The sequence below is a fragment of the Oncorhynchus clarkii genome, chromosome 26 (genome assembly GCF_045791955.1).
Source record: "Oncorhynchus clarkii lewisi isolate Uvic-CL-2024 chromosome 26, UVic_Ocla_1.0, whole genome shotgun sequence".
NCBI classification, from domain to species: domain Eukaryota; kingdom Metazoa; phylum Chordata; class Actinopteri; order Salmoniformes; family Salmonidae; genus Oncorhynchus; species Oncorhynchus clarkii.
This window is the reverse complement of record NC_092172.1, coordinates 47,968,963-47,988,238: the sequence shown is the minus strand read 5'-3', so window position 1 is coordinate 47,988,238 and position 19,276 is coordinate 47,968,963. Positions and strand designations below refer to the sequence as shown.

The window sequence follows — 19,276 nt, the reverse complement described above, 5'->3', positions numbered from 1 at the left end:
TAAACTGGACAAATCCTTTACTGTCTCTCTGTCTCTGTCCAATAAACTGGACAAATCCTTTACTGTCTCTCTGTCTCTGTCCAATAAACTGGACAAATCCTTTACTGTCTCTCTGTCTCTGTCCAATAAACTGGACAAATCCTTTACTGTCTCTCTGTCTCTGTCCAATAAACTGGACAAATCCTTTACTGTCTCTCTGTCTCTGTCCAATAAACTGGACAAATCCTTTACTGTCTCTCTGTCTCTGTCCAATAAACTGGACAAATCCTTTACTGTCTCTCTGTCTCTGTCCAATAAACTGGACAAATCCTTTCCTGTCTCTCTGTCTCTGTCCAATAAACTGGACAAATCCTTTCCTGTCTTTCTGTCTCTGTCCAATAAACTGGACAAATCCTTTACTGTCTCTGTCCCAATAAACTGGACAAATCGTTTTCTGTCTCTGTCTCTGTCCAATAAACTGGACAAATCCTTTACTGTCTCTGTCCAATAAACTGGACAAATCCTTTCCTGTCTCTCTGTCTCTGTCCAATAAACTGGACAAATCCTTTACTGTCTCTGTCCAATAAACTGGACAAATCCTTTCCTGTCTCTCTGTCTCTGTCCAATAAACTGGACAAATCCTTTCCTGTCTCTCTGTCTCTGTCCAATAAACTGGACAAATTATTTTCTGTCTCTGTCCAATAAACTGGACAAATCCTTTCCTGTCACTCTGTCTCTGTCCAATAAACTGGACAAATCCTTTCCTGTCTCTCTGTCTCTGTCCAATAAACTGGACAAATCCTTTACTGTCTCTGTCCAATAAGCTGGACAAATCCTTTCCTGTCTCTCTGTCTCTGTCCAATAAACTGGACAAATTATTTTCTGTCTCTGTCCAATAAACTAGACAAATCCTTTCCTGTCTCTCTGTCTCAGTCCAATAAACTGGACAAATCCTTTCCTGTCTTTCTGTCTCTGTCCAATAAACTGGACAAATCATTTCCTGTCTTTCTGTCTCTGTCCAATAAACTGGACAAATCCTTTCCTGTCTTTCTGTCTCTGTCCAATAAACTGGACAAAACCTTTCCTGTCTTTCTGTCTCTGTCCAATAAACTGGACAAATCCTTTCCTGTCTTTCTGTCTCTGTCCAATAAACTGGACAAATAATTTCCTGTCTTTCTGTCTCTGTCCAATAAACTGGACAAATCCTTTCCGGTCTCTGTCTCGGTCCCAATAAACTGGAAAAATCCTTAATAAATAATCTTATATTGCCTGGGGTGGTCTAGTGGTCTAATCTACTGGCTCTCTTATTCAGCACTCTCTCTACTACCTTCTACCTCTGTCTCTCTCTTTCAGCACTCTCTCTACTACCTTCTACCTCTGTCTCTCTCTTTCAGCACTCTCTCTACTACCTTCTACCTCTGTCTCTCTCTTTCAGCACTCTCTCTACTACCTTCTACCTCTGTTTCTCTCTTTCAGCACTCTCTCTACTACCTTCTACCTCTGTCTCTCTCTTTCAGCACTCTCTCTACTACCTTCTACCTCTGTCTCTCACTTTCAGCACTCTCTCTACTACCTTCTACCTCTGGCTCTCTCTTTCAGCACTCTCTCTACTACCTTCTACCTCTGTCTCTCTCTTTCAGCACTCTCTCTACTACCTTCTACCTCTGTCTCTCTCTTTCAGCACTCTCTCTACTACCTTCTACCTCTGTCTCTCTCTTTCAGCACTCTCTCTACTACCTGCTACCTCTGTCTCTCTCTTTCAGTACTCTCTCTACTACCTTCTACCTCTGTCTCTCTCTTTCAGCACTCTCTCTACTACCTTCTACCTCCGTCTCTCTCTTTCAGCACTCTCTCTACTACCTTCTACCTCTGTCTCTCTCTTTCAGCACTCTCTCTACTACCTTCTACCTCTGTCTCTCTCTTTCAGCACTCTCTACTACCTTCTACCTCTGTCTCTCTCTTTCAGCACTCTCTACTACCTTCTACTTCTGTCTCTCTCTTTCATCACTTTCTCTACTACCTTCTACCTCTGTCTCTCTCTTTCATCACTTTCTCTACTACCTTCTACCTCTGTCTCTCTCTTCCAGCACTCTCTCTACTAACCTTCTACCTCTGTCTCTCTCTAACCAATAAACACGCAAAATACTAACATCATAGATTTAAAATAATCATATCTTTTTTTAAAGGGTTGTTTTACCGTGTGAGAGAGCTAGACAGTGGCTGTCTCCTATGGAGAGGTCAACCACCCTGGTCGCCGTCAACTCCTCAATCAGCTTGGGTCTCAGTGCAGTGGCTTCAGAGGAGCCACAGCCCAGGCAGGCTCCGCAGCCCCAGGCATACACCTGGAACACAGGACAACACAGGACCAGTTACTACAACACAGGACAACACAGGACCAGTTACTACAGCACAGGACAACACAGGACCAGTTACTACAACACAGGACCAGTTACTACAACACAGGACCAGTTACTACAACACAGGACCAGTTACTACAACACAGGACAACACAGGACCAGTTACTACAGCACAGGACAACACAGGACCAGTTACTACAACACAGGACAACACAGGACCAGTTACTACAACACAGGACAACACAGGACCAGTTACTACAGCACAGGACAACACAGGACCAGTTACTACAACACAGGACCAGTTACTACAACACAGGACAACACAGGACCAGTTACTACAACACAGGACAACACAGGACCAGTTACTACAACACAGGACCAGTTACTACAACACAGGACCAGTTACTACAACACAGGACCAGTTACTACAACACAGGACCAGTTACTACAACACAGGACAACACAGGACCAGTTACTACAACACAGGACAACACAGGACCAGTTACTACAGCACAGGACAACACAGGACCAGTTACTACAACACAGGACCAGTTACTACAACACAGGACAACACAGGACCAGTTACTACAACACAGGACAACACAGGACCAGTTACTACAACACAGGACCAGTTACTACAACACAGGACCAGTTACTACAACACAGGACCAGTTACTACAACACAGGACCAGTTACTACAACACAGGACCAGTTACTACAACACAGGACCAGTTACTACAACACAGGACCAGTTACTACAACACAGGACCAGTTACTACAACACAGGACAACACAGGACCAGTTACTACAACACAGGACCAGTTACTACAACACAGGACCAGTTACTACAACACAGGACCAGTTACTACAACACAGGACAACACAGGACCAGTTACTACAACACAGGACAACACAGGGCCAGTTACTAGAACCAGTCATTAGAACACAGGGCATAGAACCAGTCACTAGAACACAGGACATAGAACCAGTCACTAGAACACAGGACATAGAACCAGTCACTAGAACACAGGACATAGAACCAGTCACTAGAACACAGGACATAGAACCAGTCACTAGAACACAGGACATAGAACCAGTCACTAGAACCAGTCAGGATTAAAGGGTCTGCATATTGAAAGGAGCCTGGTCCCCGATCTGTTTATACGGTCTTGCCAACTCCTATGGTTATTTCCATGTCAAATATACCTGGAACCAGGCCATATAAAAAGACATCGCAACAGGAAGTTACTTGCAGACAGTATCGATAGAACAACGAGACAGATATTTCACTGCCTGTATAAATGTGAAGCAACTGCGTGGCGTTTCCACTCACTGTGGTAGTGACAGGAAGACCACTGGCTGGCAGTGGGAGGAACACGGAACAACATGGATTTTGGCAGACATTCTGCTCATTTTCTCATCACTTAAACAGTTCTGTTCCAAAACCTCAAATCTGTTATGAACAGAGTGGATTAAGTTTTGTAGACTTTACCCTTTGCAAAAGGTTATTTTATTTTTTTAATTGCGTTGTGTAGAAGGACTGAAAGGCAGGGAGGTGTTCGCTAAAGGAAATAATTATGCAGATGCATGCTAGAATGAGCCAATAGAATCTCCCTATCTCGTGATTGGCTCTGCCCACCTCCTCGCTTGTTCTGCCCACTATGACTCGTTTGTTCCCATTGGAAACGACAGGCTGTGGTCTATCTTGGTTAAGTTGTAAAAATCTTTGATAGTATTGTCAGTTGGACTAAAGGGAACTGTATATAAACATATAAAACCCTTTGTGATAAATACTTATTTTAACATCCTGGTTAACAGTAACACAGTGAGCAACATAATGTGAATAACAGGAGTTGTGTAACTTTCTTACTATAACCAGACACAGAGTACCAGAGATCATTGCTACAGGACATATAATATAGTGTTAAGTGAAAACAGCAACACTCCACACAACCAGGGAGAGATTATATCAACAAAACAGTCTTCTGTTTATTCACAAACGAAATAATTCCTTGAATCGTTGACTAGCAGAATTCCAAGATCAAACCCAAGCCACAGCCAGTGTTTTTCTTTATCCCCCAAGGCATCGTCTGTCGTTGTTGCTGTTGTTGTGACCCATCCCTGGGCAATACACTTCATTTAACTTGTAATCTAACCAGGATACCATCCCTCCCTTGAAGTTAAAACAACTATTTTACAAGAGACAAGGGAAGTTATAGCATGTAGAAGAGACACGATGCCCAGGGACAGGTCAGTATAGAAATATAGCATGTAGAAGAGACATGATGCCCAGGGACAGGTTAGTATAGAAATATAGCATGTAGAAGAGACATGATGCCCAGGGACAGGTTAGTATAGAAATATAGCATGTAGAAGAGACATGATGCCCAGGGACAGGTTAGTATAGAAATATAGCATGTAGAAGAGACATGATGCCCAGGGACAGGTTAGTATAGAAATATAGCATGTAGAAGAGACATGATGCCCAGGGACAGGTCAGTATAGAAATATAGCATGTAGAAGAGACATGATGCCCAGGGACAGGTCAGTATAGAAATATAGCATGTAGAAGATACATGATGCCCAGGGAGACAGGTCAGTATAGAAATATAGCATGTAGAACACACAGCCTGGCATGGACCGCTCTGCCCAGGGACAGGTACAGATGTTCCAGATTTCTCCCTCCCGTTTCTAAAGGGTAAAACAGTCAGTAAACAGTCAGTAAACAGTCCATCGTACCTGTCCAGTGGAGGTCAGGGCCAGGGAGGACTGGCTTCCAGCACACACTTTCCTTATGAACATCCCCTGCAAGGCCTCCACTACTTTGGGTTTATAGACACGGTTTGTATCTCCATGCCCCAGTTTCCCTGCAGGATAGACAAATTACATATTTAGAGACATTTAGAAACATATTGCCAATCGTATTATTTATGTAAAACCAATTCTTCAATATGAAGACAGAATTACACAATAAACTATATTTATTGATTTATATATTGTCTTTTATATTTCCATATATATATATATATATATATATGTCGACATTTAGAGATATATTGCCAATCGTATCGTTTATGTAAAACCCCTTCTTCAATATGAAGACAGAATTACACAATAAACTATATTTATTGATTTATATATTGTCTTTTATATTTCCATATATGTGTCGACATTTAGAGTTATATTGATCATTTCCACATAATGACGCTGATATTAAAACACCCGATGGATTCCAGCCTTGCGTCCTGAGCCTTCAACACACCATTGTCTCCCCCTCCGAAGGACCACACGGTGCGGCCATCTTTTGACAAAGCTATGGTGTGAGAACTCCCACAAGACACCTCTCCTACGTTGCTGATGTCTTTGACCAGAGTAGGAATGTTTCTGCTGTTGCTGTCTCCGTGACCTGCATACCAAAACACAGAGAGGAGAGATATGTCAAGACACCAGACAGGGGAGAAATATATTATCGACCAGACAGTGGAGAAATATATTATCAACCAGACAGTGGAGAAATATATTATCAACATATCAACCAGACAGTGGAGAAATATATTATCAACCAGACAGTAGAGAAATATATTATCAACCAGACAGTAGAGAAATATATTATCAACCAGACAGTAGAGAAATATATTATCAACATATCAACCAGACAGTGGAGAAATATATTATCAACCAGACAGTAGAGAAATATATTATCAACATATCAACCAGACAGTGGAGAAATATATTATCAACCAGACAGTAGAGAAATATATTATCAACATATCAACCAGACAGTAGAGAAATATATTATTAACCAGACAGTGGAGAAATATATTATCAACCAGACAGTAGAGAAATATATTATCAACCAGACAGTAGAGAAATATATTATCAACCAGACAGGGGAGAAATATATTATCAACCAGACAGTGGAGAAATATATTATCAACCAGACAGTAGAGAAATATATTATCAACCAGACAGTAGAGAAATATATTATCAACCAGACAGGGGAGAAATATATTATCAACCAGACAGTAGAGAAATATATTATCAACCAGACAGTAGAGAAATATATTATCAACATATCAACCAGACAGTGGAGAAATATATTATCAACAGATCAACCAGACAGTGGAGAAATATATTATCAACATATCAACCAGACAGTGGAGAAATATATTATCAACATATCAACCAGACAGTAGAGAAATATATTATCAACATATCAACCAGACAGTGGAGAAATATATTATCAACCAGACAGTAGAGAAATATATTATCAACATATCAACCAGACAGTGGAGAAATATATTATCAACCAGACAGTAGAGAAATATATTATCAACCAGACAGTAGAGAAATATATTATCAACATATCAACCAGACAGTAGAGAAATATATTATCAACATATCAACCAGACAGGGGAGAAATATATTATCAACCAGACAGGGGAGAAATATATTATCAACCAGACAATGGAGAAATATATTATCGACCAGACAGGGGAGAAATATATTATCAACCAGACAGTGGAGAAATATATTATCAACATATCAACCAGACAGGGGAGAAATATATTATCAACCAGACAGGGGAGAAATATATTATCAACCAGACAGTGGAGAAATATATTATCAACCAGACAGTGGAGAAATATATTATCAACATATCAACCAGACAGTGGAGAAATATATTATCAACCAGACAGTAGAGAAATATATTATCAACATATCAACCAGACAGTGGAGAAATATATTATCAACCAGACAGTAGAGAAATATATTATCAACCAGACAGGGGAGAAATATATTATCAACATATCAACCAGACAGTGGAGAAATATATTATCAACCAGACAGGGGAGAAATATATTATCAACCAGACAGTGGAGAAATATATTATCAACCAGACAGTGGAGAAATATATTATCAACCAGACAGTGGAGAAATATATTATCAACCAGACAGTGGAGAAATATATTATCAACATATCAACCAGACAGTGGAGAAATATATTATCAACATATCAACCAGAAAGGGGAGAAATATATTATCAACATATCAACCAGACAGTAGAGAAAAATATTATCAACATATAAACCAGACAGTGGAGAAATATATTATCAACATATCAACCAGACAGTGGAGAAATATATTATCAACATATAAACCAGACAGTGGAGAAATATATTATCAACATATCAACCAGACAGTAGAGAAATATATTATCAACATATCAACCAGACAGTAGAGAAATATATTATCAACCAGACAGTGGAGAAATATATTATCAACATATCAACCAGACAGTGGAGAAATATATTATCAACCAGACAGTGGAGAAATATATTATCAACATATCAACCAGACAGTGGAGAAATATATTATCAACATATAAACCAGACAGTGGAGAAATATATTATCAACATATCAACCAGACAGTGGAGAAATATATTATCAACATATCAACCAGACAGTGGAGAAATATGCCCGCTGCAGACATAAAGCCTATAGATAATCTGTCAGAAACAGATTGGACGGACTAGATACAATACAACACGGACAGACTGACTAGTTACAACACGGACAGACTGACTAGCTACAACACGGACAGACTAGTTACAACACAGACAGACTGACTAGTTACAACACGGACAGACTGACTAGTTACAACACAGACAAACTGACTAGCTACAACACGGACAGACTGACTAGTTACAATACGGACAGACTGACTAGCTACAACACGGACAGACTAGTTACAACACGGACAGACTAGTTACAACACGGACAGACTAGTTACAACACGGACAGACTGACTAGCTACAACACAGATAGGCTGACTAGCTACAACACGGACAGACAGACTAGTTACAACACAGACAGACTGACTAGTTACAACACGGACAGAATGACTAGCTACAACACAGACAGACTGACTAGTTACAACACGGACAGACTGACTAGCTACAACACGGACAGACAGACTAGCTACAACACGGACAGACAGACTAGCTACAACACGGACAGACTAGTTACAACACGGACAGACTAGTTACAACACGGACAGACTGACTAGTTACAACACGGACAGACTGACTAGTTACAACACGGACAGACTGACTAGTTACAATACGGACAGACTGACTAGCTACAACACGGACAGACTGACTAGTTACAACACGGACAGACTGACTAGTTACAACACGGACAGACTGACTAGCTACAACACGGACAGACTGACTAGCTACAACACAGACAGACTGACTAGCTACAACACAGACAGACTGACTAGTTACAACACGGACAGACTGACTAGTTACAATACGGACAGACTGACTAGTTACAACACGGACAGACTGACTAGCTACAACACGGACAGACTGACTAGTTACAACACAGACAGACTAGTTACAACACGGACAGACTAGTTACAACACGGACTGACTAGTTACAACACGGACAGACTGACTAGTTACAACACGGACAGACTGACTAGTTACAACACGGACAGACTGACTAGCTACAACACGGACAGACTGACTAGCTACAACACAGACAGACTGACTAGCTACAACACAGACAGACTGACTAGTTACAACACGGACAGACTGACTAGTTACAATACGGACAGACTGACTAGTTACAACACGGACAAACTGACTAGTTACAACACGGACAAACTGACTAGTTACAATACGGACAGACTGACTAGCTACAACACAGACAGACTAGTTATCACACGGACAGACTGACTAGCTACAACACAGACAGACTGACTAGTTACAATACGGACAGACTGACTAGCTACAACACAGACAGACTGACTAGCTACAACACGGACAGACAGACTAGTTACAACACAGACAGACTGACTAGCTACAACACAGACAGACTGACTAGCTACAACACGGACAGACTGACTAGCTGGGGTGTGGAGAAGCAGACTATCTCTTGACCTGAGGGTGCAGGTAGGGTTATGGAGGGAGAGCAGTTCTTTGAGACAAGGAATACACTGGAATGTCAGCGGGAGGTTTTTGATTTCAATCCGGAATGAGACGGGGACCGCAGAGATGTGAGGATGGTGGCAGTTCTGAATGTATTGGAGGTATCCAGATGTAGAGTGTTGTAGTTCTTCAGGAGACTCCTACCAGGTATCCAGATGAAGAGTTGTAGTTTTTCAGGAGACTCCTACCAGGGATCCAGATGAAGAGTTGTAGTTTTTCAGGAGACTCCTACCAGGGATCCAGATGAAGTGTTGTAGTTTTTCAGGAGACTCCTACCAGGTATCCAGATGAAGAGTTGTAGTTTTTCAGGAGACTCCTGCCAGGGATCCAGATGAACAGTTGTAGTTCTTCAGGAGCCTCCTACCAGGTATCCAGATGAAGAGAGTTGTAGTTCTTCAGGAGTCTCCTGCCAGGGATCCAGATGAAGAGAGTTGTAGTTCTTCAGGAGCCTCCTACCAGGGATCCAGATGTAGAGTGTTGTAGTTCTTCAGGAGCCTCCTACCAGGGTTCCAGATGAAGAGTGTTGTAGTTCTTCAGGAGACTCCTACCAGGGATCCAGATGAAGAGGGTGTTGCAGTAGTTCAGCATTGAGGAGATAAAGACATGGACGAGCTTCTCGACAGCGTCAAACACTGTGCTCAAGTCCAGGAGGATCAGGAGACAGGTGGTTGGATATTGGCCTGTAAAATTGGCCAGCAGCAGAGTGACATGATGGAGAGTTAATGTGGATTTTGAAATCTCTTATAATCACAATGTTGGTTGAGGTGGCGCAGAGTGAAGGAAGGGTTAGGCTTAGCAGACCGATAAACTAGAAGCACAGTCATGGAGTAGACAGACGGGGCTCATTTAAGCCTGAGTAGACCACAGGATGATGCCAGGTTTCAGTTAGGAACATGATGTCAAGCTTCTCGTGGTCGTGCAGGAGGAGGGATTTATTAGAGAGAGACAGCGTATGAAATAGCCCCATGCTGATAGGCAGGGGAGATGTTGGAATAGGAGCTGCATCAAGTGTCTGTAGAGGTCTCAGGGCACTGAAATCCACTCCGCGTTTTCCTGATTTCCCTTGTGTGCAGAGGTCTTATGGCGTTTCAACTGCCTGAGAGGCATCCTGCAGACCTGGTTCTGTATCATCCATCTCCACTGGGATCAGACCTGGTCCTGTATCATCCATCTCCACTGGGATCAGACCTGGTCCTGTATCATCCATCTCCACTGGGCTCAGACCTGGTCCTGTATCATCCATCTCCACTGGGATCAGACCTGGTCCTGTATCCTCCATCTCTACTGGGATCAGACCTGGTCCTGTATCCTCCATCTCCACTGGGATCAGACCTGGTCCTGTATCCTCCATCTCCACTGGGATCAGACCTGGTCCTGTATCCTCCATCTCTACTGGGATCAGACCTGGTCCTGTATCCTCCATCTCTACTGGGATCAGACCTGGTCCTGTATCATCCATCTCTACTGGGATCAGACCTGGTCCTGTATCCTCCATCTCTACTGGGATCAGACCTGGTCCTGTATCCTCCATCTCTACTGGGATCAGACCTGGTCCTGTATCCTCCATCTCCACTGGGATCAGACCTGGTCCTGTATCATCCATCTCTACTGGGATCAGACCTGGTCCTGTATCATCCATCTCCACTGGGATCAGACCTGGTCCTGTATCATCCATCTCTACTGGGATCAGACCTGGTCCTGTATCATCCATCTCTACTGGGATCAGACCTGGTCCTGTATCATCCATCTCTACTGGGATCAGACCTGGTCCTGTATCATCCATCTCTACTGGGATCAGACCTGGTCCTGTATCATCCATCTCTACTGGGATCAGACCTGGTCCTGTATCATCCATCTCTACTGGGATCAGACCTGGTCCTGTATCATCCATCTCTACTGGGATCAGACCTGGTCCTGTATCATCCATCTCTACTGGGATCAGACCTGGTCCTGTATCATCCATCTCTACTGGGATCAGACCTGGTCCTGTATCATCCATCTCCACTGGGATCAGACCTGGTCCTGTATCATCCATCTCCACTGGGATCAGACCTGGTCCTGTATCATCCATCTCCACTGGGATCAGACCTGGTCCTGTATCATCCATCTCCACTGGGATCAGACCTGGTCCTGTATCCTCCATCTCCACTGGGCTCAGACCTGGTCCTGTATCATCCATCTCCACTGGGATCAGACCTGGTCCTGTATCATCCATCTCCACTGGGATCAGACCTGGTCCTGTATCATCCATCTCTACTGGGATCAGACCTGGTCCTGTATCCTCCATCTCTACTGGGATCAGACCTGGTCCTGTATCATCCATCTCTACTGGGATCAGACCTGGTCCTGTATCATCCATCTCCACTGGGCTCAGACCTGGTCCTGTATCATCCATCTCTACTGGGATCAGACCTGGTCCTGTATCATCCATCTCTACTGGGATCAGACCTGGTCCTGTATCATCCATCTCTACTGGGATCAGACCTGGTCCTGTATCCTCCATCTCTACTGGGATCAGACCTGGTCCTGTATCATCCATCTCTACTGGGATCAGACCTGGTCCTGTATCATCCATCTCCACTGGGATCAGACCTGGTCCTGTATCATCCATCTCTACTGGGATCAGACCTGGTCCTGTATCATCCATCTCTACTGGGATCAGACCTGGTCCTGTATCATCCATCTCTACTGGGATCAGACCTGGTCCTGTATCATCCATCTCCACTGGGCTCAGACCTGGTCCTGTATCATCCATCTCCACTGGGCTCAGACCTGGTCCTGTATCATCCATCTCCACTGGGATCAGACCTGGTCCTGTATCATCCATCTCCACTGGGATCAGACCTGGTCCTGTATCATCCATCTCCACTGGGATCAGACCTGGTCCTGTATCATCCATCTCCACTGGGCTCAGACCTGGTCCTGTATCATCCATCTCCACTGGGCTCAGACCTGGTCCTGTATCATCCATCTCCACTGGGATCAGACCTGGTCCTGTATCATCCATCTCTACTGGGATCAGACCTGGTCCTGTATCATCCATCTCCACTGGGCTCAGACCTGGTCCTGTATCATCCATCTCCACTGGGATCAGACCTGGTCCTGTATCATCCATCTCCACTGGGATCAGACCTGGTCCTGTATCATCCATCTCTACTGGGATCAGACCTGGTCCTGTATCATCCATCTCCACTGGGCTCAGACCTGTATCATCCATCTCCACTGGGCTCAGACCTGGTCCTGTATCATCCATCTCCACTGGGATCAGACCTGGTCCTGTAGAATCCATCTCCACTGGGATCAGACCTGGTCCTGTATCATCCATCTCCACTGGGATCAGACCTGGTCCTGTATCATCCATCTCTACTGGGCTCAGACCTGGTCCTGTATCATCCATCTCCACTGGGCTCAGACCTGGTCCTGTATCATCCATCTCCACTAGGATCAGACCTGGTCCTGTATCATCCATCTCCACTGGGATCAGACCTGGTCCTGTATTATCCATCTCCACTGGGATCAGACCTGGTCCTGTATCATCCATCTCCACTGGGCTCAGACCTGGTCCTGTATCATCCATCTCTACTGGGCTCAGACCTGTATCATCCATCTCCACTGGGATCAGACCTGGTCCGGTATCATCCATCTCCGCTGGGCTCAGACCTGTATCATCCATCTCCACTGGGATCAGACCTGGTCCTGTATCATCCATCTCCATTGGGATCAGACCTGGTCCTGTATCATCCATCTCCACTGGGCTCAGACCTGGTCCTGTATCATCCATCTCCACTGGGATCAGACCTGGTCCTGTATCATCCATCTCCATTGGGATCAGACCTGGTCCTGTAACATCCATCTCCACTGGGATCAGACCTGGTCCTGTATCATCCATCTCTACTGGGATCAGACCTGGTCCTGTATCATCCATCTCCACTGGGCTCAGACCTGTATCATCCATCTCCACTAGGCTCAGACCTGGTCCTGTATCATCCATCTCCACTGGGATCAGACCTGGTCCTGTATCATCCATCTCCACTGGGATCAGACCTGGTCCTGTATCATCCATCTCCACTGGGATCAGACCTGGTCCTGTATCATCCATCTCTACTGGGCTCAGACCTGGTCCTGTATCATCCATCTCCACTAGGATCAGACCTGGTCCTGTATCATCCATCTCCACTAGGATCAGACCTGGTCCTGTATCATCCATCTCCACTGGGATCAGACCTGGTCCTGTATCATCCATCTCCACTGGGATCAGACCTGGTCCTGTATCATCCATCTCCACTGGGCTCAGACCTGGTCCTGTATCATCCATCTCTACTGGGCTCAGACCTGTATCATCCATCTCCACTGGGATCAGACCTGGTCCTGTATCATCCATCTCCGCTGGGCTCAGACCTGTATCATCCATCTCCACTGGGATCAGACCTGGTCCTGTATCATCCATCTCCATTGGGATCAGACCTGGTCCTGTATCATCCATCTCCACTGGGCTCAGACCTGGTCCTGTATCATCCATCTCCACTGGGATCAGACCTGGTCCTGTATCATCCATCTCCATTGGGATCAGACCTGGTCCTGTATCATCCATCTCCACTGGGATCAGACCTGGTCCTGTATCATCCATCCTCACTGGGCTCAGACCTGGTCCTGTATCATCCATCTCTACTGGGCTCAGACCTGGTCCTGTATCATCCATCTCCACTGGGCTCAGACCTGGTCCTGTATCATCCATCTCCACTGGGATCAGAACTGGTCCTGTATCATCCATCTCCACTGGGCTCAGACCTGGTCCTGTATCATCCATCTCCACTGGGCTCAGACCTGGTCCTGTATCATCCATCCTCACTGGGCTCAGACCTGGTCCTGTATCATCCATCTCCACTGGGATCAGACCTGGTCCTGTATCATCCATCTCCACTCGGATCAGACCTGGTCTGTTATCATCCATCTCCACTGGGATCAGACCTGGTCCTGTATCATCCATCTCCACTGGGCTCAGACCTGGTCCTGTATCATCCATCTCCACTGGGATCAGACCTGGTCCTGTATCATCCATCTCCACTGGGATCAGACCTGGTCCTGTATCATCCATCTCCACTGGGATCAGACCTGGTCCTGTATCATCCGTCTCCACTGGGATCAGACCTGGTCCTGTATCATCCGTCTCTACTGGGCTCAGACCTGGTCCTGTATCATCCATCTCCACTGGGCTCAGACCTGGTCCTGTATCATCCATCTCCACTGGGATCAGAACTGGTCCTGTATCATCCATCTCCACTGGGCTCAGACCTGGTCCTGTATCATCCATCTCCACTGGGCTCAGACCTGGTCCTGTATCATCCATCCTCACTGGGCTCAGACCTGGTCCTGTATCATCCATCTCCACTGGGATCAGACCTGGTCCTGTATCATCCATCTCCACTCGGATCAGACCTGGTCTGTTATCATCCATCTCCACTGGGCTCAGACCTGGTCCTGTATCATCCATCTCCACTGGGATCAGACCTGGTCCATTATCATCCATTTCCACTGGGCGCAGACCTGGTCCTGTATCATCCATCTCTACTGGGATCAGACCTGGTCCTGTATCATCCATCTCCACTGGGATCAGACCTGGTCCTGTATCATCCATCTCCACTGGGATCAGACCTGGTCCTGTATCATCCATCTCCACTGGGATCAGACCTGGTCCTGTATCATCCATCTCCACTGGGATCAGACCTGGTCCTGTATCATCCGTCTCTACTGGGCTCAGACCTGGTCCTGTATCATCCATCTCCACTGGGCTCAGACCTGGTCCTGTATCATCCATCTCCACTGGGATCAGAACTGGTCCTGTATCATCCATCTCCACTGGGCTCAGACCTGGTCCTGTATCATCCATCTCCACTGGGCTCAGACCTGGTCCTGTATCATCCATCCTCACTGGGCTCAGACCTGGTCCTGTATCATCCATCTCCACTGGGATCAGACCTGGTCCTGTATCATCCATCTCCACTCGGATCAGGCCTGGTCTGTTATCATCCATCTCCACTGGGATCAGACCTGGTCCTGTATCATCCATCTCCACTGGGCTCAGACCTGGTCCTGTATCATCCATCTCCACTGGGATCAGACCTGGTCCTGTATCATCCATCTCCACTGGGCTCAGACCTGGTCCTGTATCATCCATCTCCACTGGGCTCAGACCTGGTCCTGTATCATCCTCCATGCCCACTAGGCGTCATGGCAACCATGGAACCCAATTATTACCACAATTAAATATAAAATGTAGGTCCTTGAAAATGATGATTACGTACGGGTTGGGATGAGTCCTTGAAAATGATGATTACGTACGGGTTTGGATGAGTCATTGAAAATGATGATTACGTACGGGTTGGGATGAGTCCTTGAAAATGATGATTACGTACGGGTTGGGATGAGTCATTGAAAATGATGATTACGTACGGGTTGGGATGAGTCATTGAAAATGATGATTACGTACGGGTTGGGATGAGTCCTTGAAAATGATGATTACGTACGGGTTGGGATGAGTCATTGAAAATGATGATTACGTACGGGTTGGGATGAGTCATTGAAAATGATGATTACGTACGGGTTGGGATGAGTCATTGAAAATGATGATTACGTATGGGTTGGGATGAGTCCTTAAAAATTATGATTACGTACGGGTTGGGATGAGTCATTGAAAGTCCTTCAATTTGACTTGCCAATGTCTGTATGAACCCTGTATAGGCGACATCGCTCAGCCCGCAAATGAAAGATAAAAAAAATCAACTGCCACTAAAATTATGCATCGCATCATTCCTGTCAGATGAAACCCAGGCCAGTATTTTTGTTGTTGTTGGGTGTTTTTTAACATTCGGGGCCAGTAGCTTCCAATTGGCACTGGTCCGGTGTGCCACTGGCAAACTCACCTGTATGTGAAGCTCTGCTGTGTGTGTAAGGCCTATATGTCTACCACTTTGTGTAGCCGTTAGCGATGCTAATGATAGCCTAACCATTTTCAGGTAGATGGAAAGGCAATACCTGGCACAATCCAGTTGCCATTTGTTTTTGAAAACACTGCTAGTCCTTCTCCCCGCTTTCTGTTGTTGTTGTTGTCATTTTTTTAAATGTTTTTATTCTGCCCTCTAGAGGATTTCACAGAAAAGAACACATGGCATTTTGAAATCTGTAATAAAATACATTTTGCACCTCATTTTCACGGTCTCTTTTCTTCGCTGTTACAGTACATCTATCCAAATCAATTTAAGAACACAAACATGCTAATGTATCAGATGGTTAGTCATTACTAGCCTGGTTCTGTATTGAATGACAGGCACATTAATTAAGGGACACAAGCCAGTTCATTATCAATTATCAATTATTTTATAAAAAAAAACATTGGTGCGACCAAATCATGTGCTGGTTCTGAACTAGTTAGTAGCACCAGTTCCACCAACTGAACTAGTTAGTAGCACCAGTTCCACCAACTGAACTAGTTAGTAGCACCAGTTCCACCAACTGAACTAGTTAGTAGTACCAGTACCACCAACTGAACTAGTTAGTAGCACCAGTTCCACCAACTGAACTAGTTAGTAGCACCAGTACCACCAACTGAACTAGTTAGTAGCACCAGTTCCACCAACTGAACTAGTTAGTAGCACCAGTTCCACCAACTGAACTAGTTAGTAGCACCAGTTCCACCAACTGAACTAGTTAGTAGCACCAGTACCACCAACTGAACTAGTTAGTAGCACCAGTACCACCAACTGAACTAGTTAGTAGCACCAGTTCACCCAACTGAACTAGTTAGTAGCACCAGTTCCACCAACTGAACTAGTTAGTAGCACCAGTTCACCCAACTGAACTAGTTAGTAGCACCAGTTCCACCAACTGAACTAGTTAGTAGCACCAGTACCACCAACTGAACTAGTTAGTAGCACCAGTTCCACCAACTGAACTAGTTAGTAGCACCAGTTCCACCAACTGAACTAGTTAGTAGCACCAGTTCCACCAACTGAACTAGTTAGTAGCACCAGTTCCACCAACTGAACTAGTTAGTAGCACCAGTTCCACCAACTGAACTAGTTAGTAGCACCAGTACCACCAACTGAACTAGTTAGTATCACCAGTTCCACCAACTGAACTAGTTAGTAGCACCAGTTCCACCAACTGAACTAGTTAGTAGCACCAGTTCCACCAACTGAACTAGTTAGTAGCACCAGTTCCACCAACTGAACTAGTTAGTAGCACCAGTTCCACCAACTGAACTAGTTAGTAGCACCAGTTCCACCAACTGAACTAGTTAGTAGCACCAGTTCCACCAACTGAACTAGTTAGTAGCACCAGTTCCACCAACTGAACTAGTTAGTAGCACCAGTATCACCAACTGAACTAGTTAGTAGCACCAGTATCACCAACTGAACTAGTTAGTATCACCAGTTCCACCAACTGAACTAGTTAGTAGCACCAGTTCCACCAACTGAACTAGTTAGTATCACCAGTTCCACCAACTGAACTAGTTAGTAGCACCAGTACCACCAACTGAACTAGTTAGTAGCACCAGTACCACCAACTGAACTAGTAAGTAACACCAGTTCTACCAACTGAACTAGTTAGTAGCACCAGTTCCACAAACTGAACTAGTTAGTAGCACCAGTACCACCAACTGAACTAGTAAGTAACACCAGTTCTACCAACTGAACTAGTTAGTAGCACCAGTTCCACAAACTGAACTAGTTAGTAGCACCAGTTCCACCAACTGAACTAGTTAGTAGCACCAGTTCCACCAACTGAACTAGTTAGTAGCACCAGTACCACCAACTGAACTAGTTAGTAGTACCAGTACCACCAACTGAACTAGTTAGTAGCACCAGTACCACCAACTGAACTAGTTAGTAGCACCAGTACCACCAACTGAACTAGTTAGTAGCACCAGTACCACCAACTGAACTAGTTAGTAGCACCAGTTCCACCAACTGAACTAGTTAGTAGCACCAGTTCCACCAACTGAACTAGTTAGTAGCACCAGTTCTACCAACTGAACTAGTTAGTAGCACCAGTTCCACCAACTGAACTAGTTAGTGTAGAACCCTCAAGCAGTAAAACAATGTTAATAATGTTTAGTTTTAATAATGTTCAGAGTGCTGATAATGTTCAGAGTGCTGATAATGTTCAGTGTTAATAATGTTTAGAGGTAATAATGTTCAGAGGTAATAATGTTCAGAGGTAATAATGTTCAGAGGTAATAATGTTCAGAGGTAATAATGTTCAGTGTTAATAATGTTCAGAGGTAATAATGTTCAGAGGTAATAATGTTCAGAGGTAATAATGTTCAGAGGTAATAATGTTCAGAGGTAATAATGTTCAGTGTTAATAATGTTCAGAGGTAATAATGTTCAGAGGTAATAATGTTCAGTGTTAATAATGTTCAGAGGTAATAATGTTCAGAGGTAATAATGTTCAGAGGTAATAATGTTCAGAGGTAATAATGTTCAGAGGTAATAATGTTCAGAGGTAATAATGTTTAGAGGTAATAATGTTCAGAGGTAATAATGTTCAGAGGTAATAATGTTCAGAGGTAATAATGTTCAGAGGTAATAATGTTCAGAGGTAATAATGTTCAGGGTGCTAATAGTGCTAACATTTACCTAATCTCCCGAAGTCTCCTTCACCCCACGTGTAGAGCTCTCCATCCTCACTGACCGCTGCACTGTGTCGGTAGCCCGCTGACACACACACCACCACCTGGCCCAACAACGTTCAGCATTGAGACACGACACACTAAAACACACTTGTTTAATGAAATGACACATTATTATACCATGGCATTGTTGAAACCCCCGTTTCTGATTGGCTCGGAAGAGCTTTTCTAGAGCATGCATTATGTATCCTATAATGCCCGGGATAATTAAATGACTATGGTTCATTCTTAGATGTTTTAGCTGCTTTTGA

At 44.4% G+C, this 19,276-nt stretch overlaps 1 protein-coding gene across 1 annotated transcript in view; it reads right to left on the bottom strand.

The window, feature by feature from the left end:
* Nucleotides 1–19,276, bottom strand: part of LOC139385215 (probable E3 ubiquitin-protein ligase HERC1) — a 230,863-nt gene that overhangs the window by 192,991 nt on the left and 18,596 nt on the right. Inside the window, exons 7-10 of the mRNA XM_071130328.1 lie at nucleotides 18,973–19,069; nucleotides 5,599–5,742; nucleotides 5,076–5,203; nucleotides 2,177–2,321 (exon numbers count right to left, since the gene is read on the bottom strand). Coding sequence (XP_070986429.1) covers nucleotides 2,177–2,321; nucleotides 5,076–5,203; nucleotides 5,599–5,742; nucleotides 18,973–19,069 — 514 coding nt within the window. The remainder of the gene's footprint in view (nucleotides 1–2,176; nucleotides 2,322–5,075; nucleotides 5,204–5,598; nucleotides 5,743–18,972; nucleotides 19,070–19,276) is intronic.